The sequence below is a fragment of the Brachycentrus maculatus genome, unplaced genomic scaffold (assembly GCF_059751285.1).
Source record: "Brachycentrus maculatus isolate JH-2025_06_01 unplaced genomic scaffold, ASM5975128v1 h1tg000816l, whole genome shotgun sequence".
NCBI lineage: Eukaryota > Metazoa > Arthropoda > Insecta > Trichoptera > Brachycentridae > Brachycentrus > Brachycentrus maculatus.
The window spans coordinates 135,420-151,185 of NW_028281544.1; the positions used below are offsets into that span (position 1 = coordinate 135,420).

General features: G+C 30.5%; 1 protein-coding gene across 1 annotated transcript in view; it reads right to left on the minus strand.

Moving 5' to 3' along the window:
- The window catches only part of LOC148300142 (uncharacterized), a 49,516-nt gene extending 34,176 nt beyond the window's left edge, over positions 1-15,340 (minus strand). The window contains exon 1 of the mRNA XM_088275192.1: positions 13,614-15,340. Coding sequence (XP_088131318.1) covers positions 13,614-14,331 — 718 coding nt within the window. The 5' untranslated portion in view covers positions 14,332-15,340. The remainder of the gene's footprint in view (positions 1-13,613) is intronic.
- Between the last annotated feature and the right edge of the window lie 426 nt (positions 15,341-15,766).

The following is a 15,766-nucleotide window of genomic DNA, read 5'->3' on the forward strand; positions in this document are numbered from 1 at the left end:
AAATACTTAAATAGAGATCTTATTCTATTCCTTTTTCTAGTTTCATAATTAAGTTTATCACCACTTTTCATCTGAACTCCGTCGCAAGTATTACACCACAAAGTGCACTTGCCATTTCAATAATGGGTGCATTACAGATACAGTGGTAATGTGAGACAGTGAATGTCACTCCTGTATATATATCTATAAAGTATTATATACTCATAAATCAGTCACTAGAATTGCTCGCCATAATGGTATCGTTAGTTCAATGTCAACTGGTGACTGTGTCGAGTTCCTGAAAGCTAAACGTCCAATAAAATTGACACGGTCATAAGAAATGCTCTTTCATTATACCCAACAGTGAAATTAACACGACATATTACATAGAACCTTGTCACTGATTCGGCAATTTTAAACTGTTATGACTGCGACCTTTAGTGGTCTAAAACAGACAATCAGGTGTTTGAAATTCGTTACAATGAATATTTGTACAGAATTATTTTTAAATCAGTTTTCAGGTGAATAAAAATGTAAGTAATTTATATTTTTTTCGTTTTATATTATCTCACTGGTAATAACTATAACGCAATTAATAAGAAATGTAAAATTTTCTTGTAGTACAAGCAAAATGTTATTCATTCGGAAAATCAACAACAGATGGCAGTGCATTTAGATGCATTTTCAGTGACTTGATCTGCGATTTAAAACCATATTTTTTGTAAAAAAAAATATTTTATCAACAAAATTTATTGAATGTTATATTTCTCAAATATAAATATATTTAGGTGGTATTCTTTTTTACATTGATCCAACTTCTTGGTTGTATCAATGTAAAAAAGAAGAAGGTAAGTTTTTTTTTAATATTTTTATATTTCAGTCGGAATGGAACCCGGAATCTCTGACTGGCAGCCAAACACGCTACGGAAGCGTCCATAATCACATAGTTGTATTTAAAAAAATCTAATATTTAGATTTATTATACACATATTTAAAACCTTGTGTCTTGGATAAATGCCACATAAAAATGTTTGAAACCAAGGAACCGTTCATACATTAGTATCTGCATATTGAAAATAAGCACTAATTCGAGAGAATTTTTCTGAACCACGCTCGTCACTTGGAGATCTAATATATTAGAGTTAAACATAAAATGCTGTATAAATGGTTTGAGAACGTAAAAGGATATCACACACGAACGGTAAAATATATTTATTCTTCTTCTTCTTTTCTGCGTGTCATGTCAGGTCTCCCTGACGTCGACAATAATTTGAGAGTAATTGTCCTTATCTTGGGCAGCTCTAAACAGCGCCTGGACGGTGCTGATCCCCGGATTTTCCGTAAAATATATTTATGATTCGAATTTGATTCAAAATAGGAGACGAGGAAGATCGGAGAAGACATGGTTTGATCACGCCCCAGCAATGACATCTTAAGCGTCGACTATTAAAAGTTCATAAAAATGACATATTTTTCTGTTTTAAAACAAGGGGATGGAAAACAACTTTTAGTTGGTATTTTGACAAATTATAACCCAATCGTTGCCCCTCCCCTCTTGTATATTTCGTGCTCTGCATAATTTACTAAAGGAGACGGACTCTACTCCCACGAAGGCAAGCACGTACCTACATACTGACATGTACGATTGTAGGGAGTATTGTAAATAAAACACAACGACTGCTACTTCACGGAATTCTTACCTTGCAATTGAAATATATAAATTTTCGGACGCGTTCAGAAAATTCATTTAACATTTTTTTTTAAATGTATGATAATCATAGTAATTTCATGACATTATTTTTTAGTATGTGAAAATACTGTATTTCGATGATAATCCAAAAAAGTTAATTATGTTTATATTGTTTATATCACAGGCTTCTTAGTTCTAGCGCCCCTTCCGCCAAAATTTCAAAGTCAACGAGAATAAAGGTATTGTCAAAATGTTCCCTTATGAAGAGGGGGAGGAATAAAAGTATATTAACCGGTTCCTAGCCTTCCCATCCATCTCTTAGGGCCTCTAACACCTACTGCAAGATCTCTCCAGCACTGATATCAACCCATTGAAAATCTTATGGTTTACGTAAATAGTCAACAACTAATATTATACATGATACTGGCTTAAACTGAATAGATATCTCTTGAAACTATAAGCACCTTCATATTTATGTTAGATTGGTAGCATCTGCAGTAGGTATAAAGTTAATAAGTTGTTATGAAGACCTTGCCTCCGGGTCTTGTTAGATCGCTTCCGTGTGTTCCGTTTCCACCATGTATACTGCATGCATTTATTTTATTATTCAATCACACCGCCATATACTCCTTTACACACACAAACACTTACACACACACATATATACACATATATATACTACTACTACTACTACTACTACCATCACGCCGTTTCCCCGCAGGGGTAGGCAGAGAGGATGGAACGCCACACTCTTCTGTCCTGACATACACTCCTCGCCTCCTTCACATCCATACATCTAGTCATACATGCCCTCCGATTAAGCAGACTTTTGACACCGCCAGATTTTAGGTTCTGATTGATCTGATCGTGCCAAGTCTTTTTCGGTCGTCCACGTTCTGTTTTCCCTCTCACATTCGCCACATATATTTTCTTAGTCATTCTCTCGCTATCAATTCGCTCCACATGTCCATACCACCGCAAAGAGCTCTTTCTAATCTTTTCAATTATTCCTCGTTCAGCCTTACATTCCTTTCTTATATCTTCGTTTTTAATTCTGTCATACAATGATTTTCCACACATTCGTCTGAGGGAGCGCATTATATATCATATATATATATATGTATGTATGTATGTATGTATGTATGTATGTATGTGTGTGTGTGTGTGTGTGTGTGTGTGTGTGTGTGTGTGTGTGTGTGTGTGTGTGTGTGTGTGTGTGTGTGTGTGTGTGTGTGTGTGTGTGTGTGTGTGTGTGTGTGTGTGTGTGTGTGTGTGTGTGTGTGTGTGTGTGTGTGTGTGTGTGTGTGTGTGTGTGTGTGTGTGTGTGTGTGTGTGTGTGTGTGTGTGTGTGTGTGTTTGTGACTTTGCTGTTGGGAGACCGATGACGTAGAATGCTATTCCACCAGTAATTAAAAAGAGTGACAGTGAGATGATTTTAATAAAAAAACTGAAAACGCATTTGTTTGCTAAATCATTCCTATTGTCTCCTTTTCCCCAATTCAATATATAAATTTGGTGATAAATAAATTATCCAAATTTATAATTATTTTTTCATTTACATATAAAAATAATAAATAATAATTTTATAATAAATGTAATGTACTGTTTTAAAATAATAAAGGCATATATTTTAAGACTATAACTCATGACACATTCACCTACATGCGGAAAACTATAAATAAAAACGTAACCTTTATTGTTAATCTGCTCACATAGCCAAGGTGACAGGCACAAACATATTATATTATTACTACATGTGTATGTTATACATGCATATATTATATTAATATGTATGTATAGGTATATACGAATATAAAATATGTACATTCTTATATTAACAATGTGAACAATTCTAGGAGAAAAGCAAAAAAAAACTCAAAATCATTAAATATCCTTACGTTTGTACGGTTATTTCTGAGATGCTTTTTAGCGTTTTTTCTGGTTTATTATTTCATATAAACGACATATAGGATACGAGCTAAGAGAAAAACTATTAGCTAAATTGAGACGTTTTTTAACTTATAATTGAATTTAATGAACAACATAAGTTTTGTATTTATTATGTTCACAAAGGAAATAGAAAATGATTTTTCCACTTAATAAAATAAATGTGGAGCTGATATGTACTTCTAACATTGGATTAAGATATTTGCATTGTATTGCCTACACCCAATTTGACAGACCAGCTGCCTGAAGTGTTCAAAAAAGAACCTATATAAGTGTTTAAAAAAACGATAATGCTGATATTTCACGTTTATTTTATTGTATATAATGCTTCAAACCTTTTGCTGGACTTTTTTAAATTTTAAAGAAACTCTTTTATAATCTTTTTTAAAAACATTTCTTCAATCGTACATTTTACCCCATTTTCGCTTTACATATCTAAACTACATTTTTTCCAAAACTTTTTGTTACTCGTTTAAAATAAGTGACTCAAATTAATCTTTTGGAATATTTTAAACATATTACATACCTTTGTCTAAAATGTTTTTTTTTAATAAAATAATGAAAAAAACTTTTAATTTATATATTTATTTAACACTGGGCCAGATTAATATGTTAAATGAAGTGTTGTAGTACAAATAAATAAAAAGTTAATTAATTTTATCAGAAGCAATACCATATGGCAATAAAGATTTTCATCTTGGGAGTCGATAAGGAAACGTCTGTGGCAGCAATAAATTATTACTATATACAGTGAATGGATGGGAACACCTTGAAATTATAAGTTGATCATTGTGTCAATATGTGATGACAGCGTACCCAGCGCCAGTGGTACCGAGCGAAAGGATCGACATAATATGTTTTATTTTGATAATTAATAAAAAATCGTGCTGTGATATGTGACACATACAAGCACACATGCTAGCATACATACAATAAATAATATTGTAAAAATTGTAAAATAGTTCAGTTTGTGCGTGTGTGTGTTATGTTAAAAAAATATATATTAAAAAAGTATGAAGAAGAACTTCACTAACAAGACACATACGGTGGCTTGATGGTTATCCGCAAAAAATATATTTATCATGTATATAAATTTATGTTTGTACATAAGTAATGTTTTTTTAAATCAAATAAATTTAAATCAAAAAAATCTTGCACCATCAATATTAAAAACTCGTGATACATATTATCAGAGAATACTAATAATTAATTGACTTTAATTTTGTAAATAAAAATATTATTACACATTGCTTAAATTAAGGCGTTTATTTAGTAAAATCAGATTCGATTCTACTGAATAAACGGCAATTCAATACAAAGTTTACTGATTTATTTATTTATTTATATTACGTATTACAACAGGTGATTTTTTTACTCTGTATAATATTTGTGATAGTACATATTTTATTAAAAACAACACGTTTTTTGCCGACAGTGAAAAAATATGTATGCAGTTGCACAATTTGTAACGTTTATTACACCATATTTAAGAATGAATTTCTATGTATGTATATACCATACATTTTTTTTAAATGCAATAACGCGTTGAAATAATGAATTATGTGTACGTATTTATATTTTTTTTATTTGTTAATTTGTTACAATAAATATTGCAATTAAGTTTATTAACTAGACATTTCTTCTTGTAAAATATTTTATTTAAAAAAGGGACTAGACTATGTTTTTGTGCTTGGAGAGGGACTTACTCTCAATGTATATTGATTGTACTTAATTAAGGATACAGTTTTTTTCCTTTGTATCGTTTTTTTAACCTCTCATGTATATATTTTTAGTACCTTTTTTAAAAATAATTTATTATACTTTATTTTTTATATCTGGAAGTTATGAAAATATTTGAATCCCAAATATTTGTAATTTTGTTGGAATTGCTTGGTGTTTTGCAATTGCATATTTTTTGTATTTTAAACTTATTTTAGAATCTTATTTTAGAAGATATCATAATTTTTAAGGTTTGAATCTTTATTTAATAAATTGGTTTTGTTTTACGAAAATATAAATTAGGTAGCATATATTTTAATAATTCATGTTTGTATGCAAGCATGATGCTTTAAAGCAGCTATGACCAGAATGTTCAAATATGCAAGCGATTGGTAAACAATTAAACGAAACGAAATGTCAATGTCAGGAATACGACACACAACCTTGGCCGTGTTCAAATGTCAATCAGAGGACTTTTCCTGAAATAATTATGTCAATTGAAATTTGAATACATCACGTCCCATTTGCTGTAACCTTTTGTGAATAATAAAACGATAAAAATGCTTTCGATGCGCGAAAAGATGCCTTAGAGCGAATTCCATTGTGTTAAATCGGTAGCCAATCACTATGAAATACAAGTAAGCATAAAAATCAAACTTACTTTTCGTATTATTATTTCTTTATTGTTTTCAAAGAGTCGCTTTTAAATCAGCGAAATTAAAAGAATTGAATGTGAGAAAATATCAACCGGAGATTTATGTTTATTTTCGTCGGTAAAATAATCAATCACCTACCGTTTTAATTTGAATAAAATATCGCCTAATATATTATTAGATTAAAACCAATATTTTTAGCTTTTCCACTTTATTTTTATTTGACCAGCGACCGGGTTTCGTCGTTACCGACATCATCAGACTGGTTACCGACATCATCATCCAGTCTGATGATGTCGGTAACGACGTAACCCGGTCGCTGGTCAAATAAAAATAAAGTGGAAAAGCTAAAAATATTGGTTTTAATCTAATAATATATTAAAAATGCAATTCCATCACGAAGTGTCAGTGGATAATATAAATCTATTAAAATATCGCCTTTTTCCAGGGAGACTCGTATACTTATCATTTCTTGAATTGTCATTTACTTTGTAAAATTTAAAAAATGTATTATTGATTAAAGTTAGTACAACATCATTTTGAGTGTGTCCAAAAACTTGTTCACAAAATCTGGATTATCTCCAATTACAGGAGTTATTTTCATATTATTTTTATTATATGAAGAAGAATATGACTTACATTGTATATGACTTATATAATATGAAATATTTAATATATAATATTTTGTTCGCCTCCGTAGTGTAATGGTCAGCACGCTCGGCTACCGTTCTGGAGGTCCGGGGTTCGATTCCCAAGGGGGGTAAAATAAATATAAGTGATTTTTTCACTGTAATATTTATTCAATATTACCATGGACTGGTACCTGAAGCGGAGGGCTGATCACCTTTCCTTCATGTGTAAACGATCAAGATAACACTGCGTTAATATGACACAGTGCCCTATGCACCATTGGGGTTCGGATAAGGGTTTTATTATTATTATTATATATAATATGACCATATTCTTCTTCATCTTTGATGAGATGTCAAAAAATAACAAAGTTAGTATAAATTAAAACACGATTTTTGTGATAGCTATTTCATATTACGAGGATAGTTTGATAATGACATCACAAGGCGAAACAGCTATAACAAAATTAATAATTTCAGTATCGTATTTTAATTAATTATAAGTATATTATAATAATATTTATTCGTACACTCCAAAATCCAACCTAACGATAACCTTTCCTACAGAAGGCCGTAAGCGGTAATTCGAAAATATAATTAATGCTAGGTTAATGATTGCATCCATAAATTTCACATTCCAATTTCACAATACGAAATTACATAATATTTTGTAACACTTTATGTTAAATGTTTTTTTTACGGCATAAAATTGCAAAGGGCGTTGTACTCATTGATACAGCGCGTTGTAGCGTCTTGAATGAAAATTATATTTGAAATTTAAGTAAATATTATACTTAATGTAAACTGAATGCAGTCGAAATGCGATCTCTCAGACTAATGTGCAGCAAAACGATATACGATAGATGTTGGAATGGTGAAACAAGGAATGAGTGCAATGCTGAGATAAGCATTATCGGTAAAATGAAGAAAGGTGGATTGAGATAGTTTGAACACGAGGAACGAATGAGTGAGGAATGAACGATAAAACGGCATGCAATTTATTGCCAATAAAATATAAGGGAATGGAAATTTTCAATTCATTGTAAAAACGCATAACAGCTAATATCATTGTAATCCCATTAAAATTCTGTCATCATATCGCTCACTCCTTTCAAGAACGTCATAAATCAAAAAACTTGATTATTCAGGAGAACGTTTTTACAGTTTAAAAATATAACACAATGTATTAAAAATAAATATCAAGCCACTTATTGAACTTTTTACTGTGCAACAGATCTTTTTAGGTGAAACCTGAAGTTGTTTTCTCCATTTGAAAAATATTAAGTATATTTCAAAAAATAATTAAACAAAACCTTTTCTTCAAAATTCAAAAACAACATTTTCTGCCCTGCAGCAGGTAAATATTAGGTAAAAAATATGCCTCTTGTGCTGGGATAAAGTACATTTTCTGGGCATTCCGAAAACATATACAACTGAAAAATGACGGTTTTTGATTTATGACGTTCTTGAAAGGAGTGAGCGATATGTCATATATTTACATGCTACATATACAGCTGTATATGTATATCGTATAAATAAGTAATAGAGTTTTAAAAATGACGTCATTACCACCTGCCAATGTCAGTAACTTTTAGGCATCACGATTTATAAAAAGTTTAATCATATATTTATTTATAAACGGCCCTGAATCCGCACATACTTTTTGTTATCGTGGTCTAACTTTTAAGTTTGACTAGTGAGAGAATGGGACAGCAATACTTATGGTATAATAATATTAATATCGAAATATGTATGTTACCATGTTTATGCATTTAAAAAAACAAGTCAAATAAAATTTTTGTTTTATAGTAGTTGTTTATTTATAACCATATGTAATGTTTTTTTGTTGGTTTTATTAAATAAAATCATTTTGGTGGTATGAATTTTTCATACATATGTATTGTAGTTTGTATATTGTTATAACTATGCTAGTAATTATTGTTTATTTATGGAAGTAAAATAAAGTTTTTTTTTAATTTAAATTTTTGACCTACATATATTATAATATTAGGTAAATTCTTAAAAAAGATTATTAACTGATTTCAACGGAACAAAATTCGGTATTGAATCGAAATTCAAACGCACTCAAATCCTGTACATCTCTTGTCAGCTGATACCAGCTGTTATTAGTATTTTAATGACTGTGAATGTGCGATATATTGAGAGAATATAGTGGGTATTATCACCTCATCTTAGTTACGAATAAAAATGGATAAAATCATAAATGATCACACTACCATAAAACAATTAAATTTGTTTTTTTTTTTACGACACATGTACGTCTTAACATTACGTTATGCCAAATTTGAGACAGGTATAGAATATAAACATTATTCTAGAAGAAGATACTAGACTAGGCAAATATTTTGCCGGAAAACATTGAAACGTGGTTTGCGTTTACATTGGGATTTTCGGCACATGGATCCTGAATGCTGGTAATCTACTAGGAGATGAAGACTGGTCTAATTTTTGGCGTCATTAGCTTAACCTTTATCATGTTTATTGTATGTATTTTGATTAATTGATTCCGCAGTAACTTGTAATATCTATCCATTTTTCATATAAGTTTTTCTTGGTAAATACCACAATTAATTTTTATTTTCAAACACCTTACACGTGTCCCAATAGAATCTCAGAAATACATAGTGAAATATACTAAGTTGTTCGCCAATAAAAATTATTGTAAGGCAGAAACTCCTGTTTCATACACAAATTTCATATTACAAGTGGGTGCGTACAAAATTACATAATATTTCGTAACACTTTTTGTATTCATAGTATAAAAATGCACAGGGCGTTGCACTCATTGATACGGCGTCTCGAAAGAGAATTATATTTGAGATTTAAATTAATACTTTAATAAATGTAGACTGAATGCAGCCGAAATGCGATCCCTCAGACGAACGTGCGGCAAAAAGATATACGATAGATGTTCGAATGGTGAAATACGAAAGGAGTGCAAATCTGGGATAAGCATTTTCGATAAAATTAAGAAATGTGTGTTGAGATGGTTTGGACACATGGAACGAATGAGTGAAGAAAGAACGGTAAAACAAATTTATGAAGCGAATGCAGTTGTAAAAAAGTAGCAGACGAAGACCGAGAAAAACATGGCATGATCAGGTATGTCAAATACTTGAAAACGGTCAGGTAAGGAGTCAAAATAATCGACGGGTATGTATGAGGAGATTCATTAATGTGGAAGAGGCGAAGAATGTTTGCAAAGACAGAGTGGTGTGGCGTTATATTCTCTCTGCCTACCGCTTCGTGCAAGCGGCGTGATGGTTAGTTAGTATTAAAGTAGCAACTGCAGTAAAGTTATGGTAAGAGTGTAACGATAGTTTTACGTACAACATTTTGAGTGTGTCCAAATATTAGTTCAAACAAGAAGTATTTGGACACACTCAAAATGTTGTAAATAAAATTAACTGGTCAAATTATAAGCTAAAAATAAAAATTCAAAGGGTATTTCCTAGCGTTTCTGAGTATGTGAATATAATCCAGGATTCAGACCTCACATACAAATAAAAGAGTTTCTGCTTAATAAAAAGCTTCTCTCATCTAGTCATAGATGTCTCTATTTAAATTCTAGTCAATTCAAACAGTTTATTTAGAAATTAATCAATATAACTAAAAGTTCCAAAAATTTGAGTAGTGTGGTTGTCAATCATGGGTAGAATTGGTGAATGTTACATGTGTGTAACGTGATCACTTAAACCAGCCTTTTACGGTCGTAAGCCCCGTAAATACCCAGACTTCCAAATTCTTCTTCATCTATGTTGAGATGTCAAAAAAAATATTATTAAGTTTTATCAAATCCTGTTCCGATAATTACGTGAACGTTTGAAACGATTGCTCATATACCTGTGTGTTTCTGTCTTCGTCATTATGTATTCAAGGTCCCTATCGTATTATTTTTCATCTCATTGATTGAATCAAATTATTCCTATGCAGATTGGCAATCATAAAGTCGGAAGTAAGAATAATTTTGCTATATATTTTTTAATCAATAATAAAAACTGTATTGGAACACATTAAACAATTCAAGGTCAATCCACAAATACATTTTTTTATCAGTATCGCATAACTTTGATAGTAAACCGTAATTTTTCCACAAAAAAAATTATCTCGCTGATAAAAAAAGATAAAATGATTCATGAAGGTCATTACAACATTAATATTTATTTTTAAAAGTATCACTCGTGAATCGTTGAAAAAAATTAGCTGCGTTTACCTGATACTGAATACGGAGTAAATATATTTTTAATTCAGATTTTCTGTGTCCCTCTCGCACTTCGGAATGCCCGAAGTAGCGAATGAGACAACAACTCGAAGTTCCATGTATTGCATATTAATGAAAATAAAAACTGCTACTGGCAATCCTCAGTTTCAGAGAACCAAGGTACATTCAAAAACTAACCACGATGAAATTTCAGTACCTAACTAAAAGGTACCTACCTACCTTTATCATTCACTTCAAAAACAAAAAAGAATCTGGTTATTAATGTTTAAAAAAAACTTTTTAAAGATGAGTAATGAACGCAAATTCCATGCAATATGAATAAAAATATATTAATAGTTTTTTATCTCTTTTTAGTATATATATATATGTATATATATATATATATATATATATATATATATATATATATATATATATATATATATATATATATATATATATATATATATATATATATATATATATATATATATATATATATATATATATATATATATATATATATATATATATATATATATATATATATATATATATATATATATATATATATATATATATATATATATATATATATATATATATATATATATATATATATATATATATATATATATATATATATATATATATATATATATATATATATATATATATATATATATATATATATATATATATATATATATATATATATATATATATATATATATATATATATATATATATATATATATATATATATATATATATATATACATATATATACATATATATACATATATATACATATATATATATACATATATATACATATATATATATATATATATATATATATATATATATATATATATATATATATATATATATATATATATATATATATATATATATATATATATATATATATATATATATATATATATATATATATATATATATATATATATATATATATATATATATATATATATATATATATATATATATATATATATATATATATATATATATATATATATATATATATATATATATATATATATATATATATATATATATATATATATATATATATATATATATATATATATATATATATATATATATATATATATATATATATATATATATATATATATATATATATATATATATATATATATATATATATATATATATATATATATATATATATATATATATATATATATATATATATATATATATATATATATATATATATATATATATATATATATATATATATATATATATATATATATATATATATATATATATATATATATATATATATATATATATATATATATATATATATATATATATATATATATATATATATATATATATATATATATATATATATATATATACTACTTATTATTATACATTGTGGATACCCAATGTTTAAATAAGGTTTAATATTACTACTAATTTTACTTTTTATTATGTATTTGGTTTTCGTTATATTAACTTGTTTTTTTTTAAAACTTTTACTTGGTAAACACCACTATTTCATATAATCTATTGTGAAACCTGTTTTGATGGATTCCGCATCATTTTCAAAAATCGTATTTTTTCACACTTTTTTTTAAGGTACCTAATTTAAATGAGTAATCCATTTAATCAATGAGAAAATTATGAAAGTTGATTTCATGTGTTTATTATATATTTTTTCAATAAAAAAATAAACTCACTTAAATATTTATAATTTTATTATTTCACATTCGCGTGTAATATTTGTTTTATGTTTTAATATGCAAATGTAATAATAATGTGCAATAAAATAATGATAAATGATAACACGATTTTATTTTCAGGACTCAACGTTTAATGGATATGTATTAATAATTTTTGTAAATTATTTTTCAATAAATAAATAAACTAATTTTAATATATGTATTTCATTATTTCACATTCGCATGTAATATTCATTTTAATGTATAAATATGGAAACTTAATAATAATGTACGATAAAAAATTGTAATATGTATAATATTTTCAGAACTAAACGATATCCAAAGATAATGATCAATCTGCACTCGGTGGATTCAAAATTCACACACGAATCCAGTAAAAGAACCCAATAAATGACAAAATAAAATTAAAAATATTTTTTTAATACTGATATTTAAATTATTGTAATGAATATACGCAAAGGTATTTACATTTATTTGTGTTTATTTTTCAGAGAGACAAAATTACATCTTCTTATGCCATCCATTATGTTAGTTATTGCTCAAGAAGGCTGACGAGTTGCGACACAGGCTATTTGAAAAAAATTAATGTATATTTAAGTTTTATGCAATTTTATTATCAGACGATGATAAACAGACAAAATTGTTTGGCTAAAAAAGCAGGGTGGCTAAAATTTGCGAGGAAATTTAAGACATGATAAAAAATGTTGGATTATGAAAATAGATGATATCATAATTTTGATTTTAGACGCATCACCTGAAAAATATTTCAAAAGTGTTTGAAATTAATTTTACGATCAATTCGTTTGTATGTAAATGTAAACGTGTAATTCCTTTCACGGCGTATTGCAGATATTTGCAATTATATGTATGGAATATTATTATTGGTTTTATTAGTATGTATTTGCATTTCCATAATCAAGCACGTTTACATAAGATAATTATTATATATTAATACAGTTGTAAAGTATATCAGAGCATTTGGTCAATAGATAAATACAATACGTATTAAAAAAAGGAGATTCTCACCTAAATCAGGAATAGAGCTGGAGGGTTCCTCGTAGGGGGCGCTTCTCTCCGCGCTGTGTCTCGGCAGTTTGGGGGGCGGGGGCGGGGGCGGCCGCATGGGCCCGTGCGTGATGACCCCGGGACTGGTGGACGACACTAGCGGCGGGGGCGGAGGCACCGGCGGACGGAACTCCTCGGGGGGTAGAGCCACCACCTGCAGACCGGGCCTGCACAGTTCTATGGCCGCCCTTTGCTGCTCTCGCAATCTCTGCTGCTCTTCGTAACAGCCGCTGACTTCTCTAAAAATCACCTGTTGCTCTTCTCCGCATCCGTTGGTGTCCTGAAATCGTTTGGGATTATCCTCTTTCCCGTTCGTTTCTCTGAACCTCAAAAGTTCCTCCAGATTGGGCTTGGTGTCGCGGAACTGGGAAGCCGGTTGGTCACTGTGCTTGTTCATTTCTATGCGATGGATTCGCGGCTCCAGAGTGGATCTTATTATTTCGCAGCCTCTGAACTCGAGTATTTCCATTTTACTGGATATTCGACTGGGTTCGATGATGACTCTCGGGTGCTCCGGGCTGGAAGAACCATTTTTGTGAATGTAGATTTGATCCTCCTCGACAGTCTCCTCGTGGTCGACCTCGTCTACCACCAGTCCCGGCTCCGAGAGCGAGGGACTGTTCTCCCTGCTGGGAGGGTCCTGCTCCAGCTTGGGAACGAGATGCGCGAAGCTCTGCATTTTGGATCACCCGGTACCGATACTTATCTCGGCAGAGTTTCCAAATTTTCAATGTCAAGGGGACGAAACCGCGGCCTTATCTCTAGCGGTACGGTTTAGGCTCGTTTATCTGCCCAGTCGCTATTGGCGATCCCGAACATAACCTTGCACAATGTTATAAGGTAATTATAAAACACACCCGCGGACGCACCTGTTAGCTCCCTCGGAGCGCGAGAAGGCGCTTGATATCCCCGATTTCCTCCTCGCTTCGGGATTGCTGAATATTGCGAGATTACACGTAATGCCGGTGATAAGCGCGCGGTGCGGGCGGGCGGGCAGCGGGCTGCGGAGCGGGCGGGGGCGGGGCGGCCTTGACCGCCCTGTCACGGTCGCGAAAGTAAATGCAGCGTAAAGAAAGCAAATGTTTCATTCGAGTCCGTAGTTTTTCAATCCGACCATACCACCGGGTGCGGGTTACTCAACACATCGCAATAAAATAAGTCACGTTTGTTTAAAATATTTCGCAAAATGTTTAACCAAAAACTACGTGCACTCTGAATTATGTAAACTCGCAAAAAACTAATTTATTCACCTTGAAACATCGTTGTCAACTGAAATGTTAGGAACGAATATCCGCTCGTTGATTTTTCCTCTCTAAAATTCAACCATATATATGACGAACCTCGAGATAAACATCACTTATCGTTTTAATCATTCGCATTTCGTTCTTCGCGGAAAAGTAAATCACTTCATAAAATCACGAAACACTTCGTAAACTTGTTGCAGGAACAAAAACTTGAACATATGTAAAGTAAAAATAATAACGAATATATTATATTAACAAAACTCGGTAACAAGTTTAGTTTATTGAAGTTGAGGGTTAAAGGTACCGGCGTGTCTGAATAATGCGAGGTTTGCGAGGATTGATCGTTTCGCGATCTCGTAGCGAGCGTAGTAGGCTGTGGGCAGAGGCAGCTAGCTCCGTGCGCCTGAGAACTGGACCGCGCGGCGCGGCCAACTTTCTCCTACTGAGCGCGGACGGAGGAAAGTGAATCTAGCGTAGGGGAGCCCTGTGTAGCCGCTACGGCTGCATGCGCGCTGCACGCCGCGTGCTCTAACACTTTGCTAAGGGGTCGACAACACTAACAACTACCTTCATCATTATGATTATTATTTATATTTTATTTGAGAACTCAACAGTTACATCAAGTTATACACATATACGAGTATTACAAAACATGTACTTGTACTGTTCAAATTTTAAAAATTCAGCATTTGAAAAGAAAAGAAGGGAGGAAATGGGGAAAGAGGAAAGATCAAAGATCAAGTCAAAGATAAATTGTACGAAACAAGGGATACACAACGATATCAATGTCCTCTTACAATATTGAATGATCTCAGGTATTTATTTATATTTAATATTTATAATAGTATTATATAACATATAATAATAATA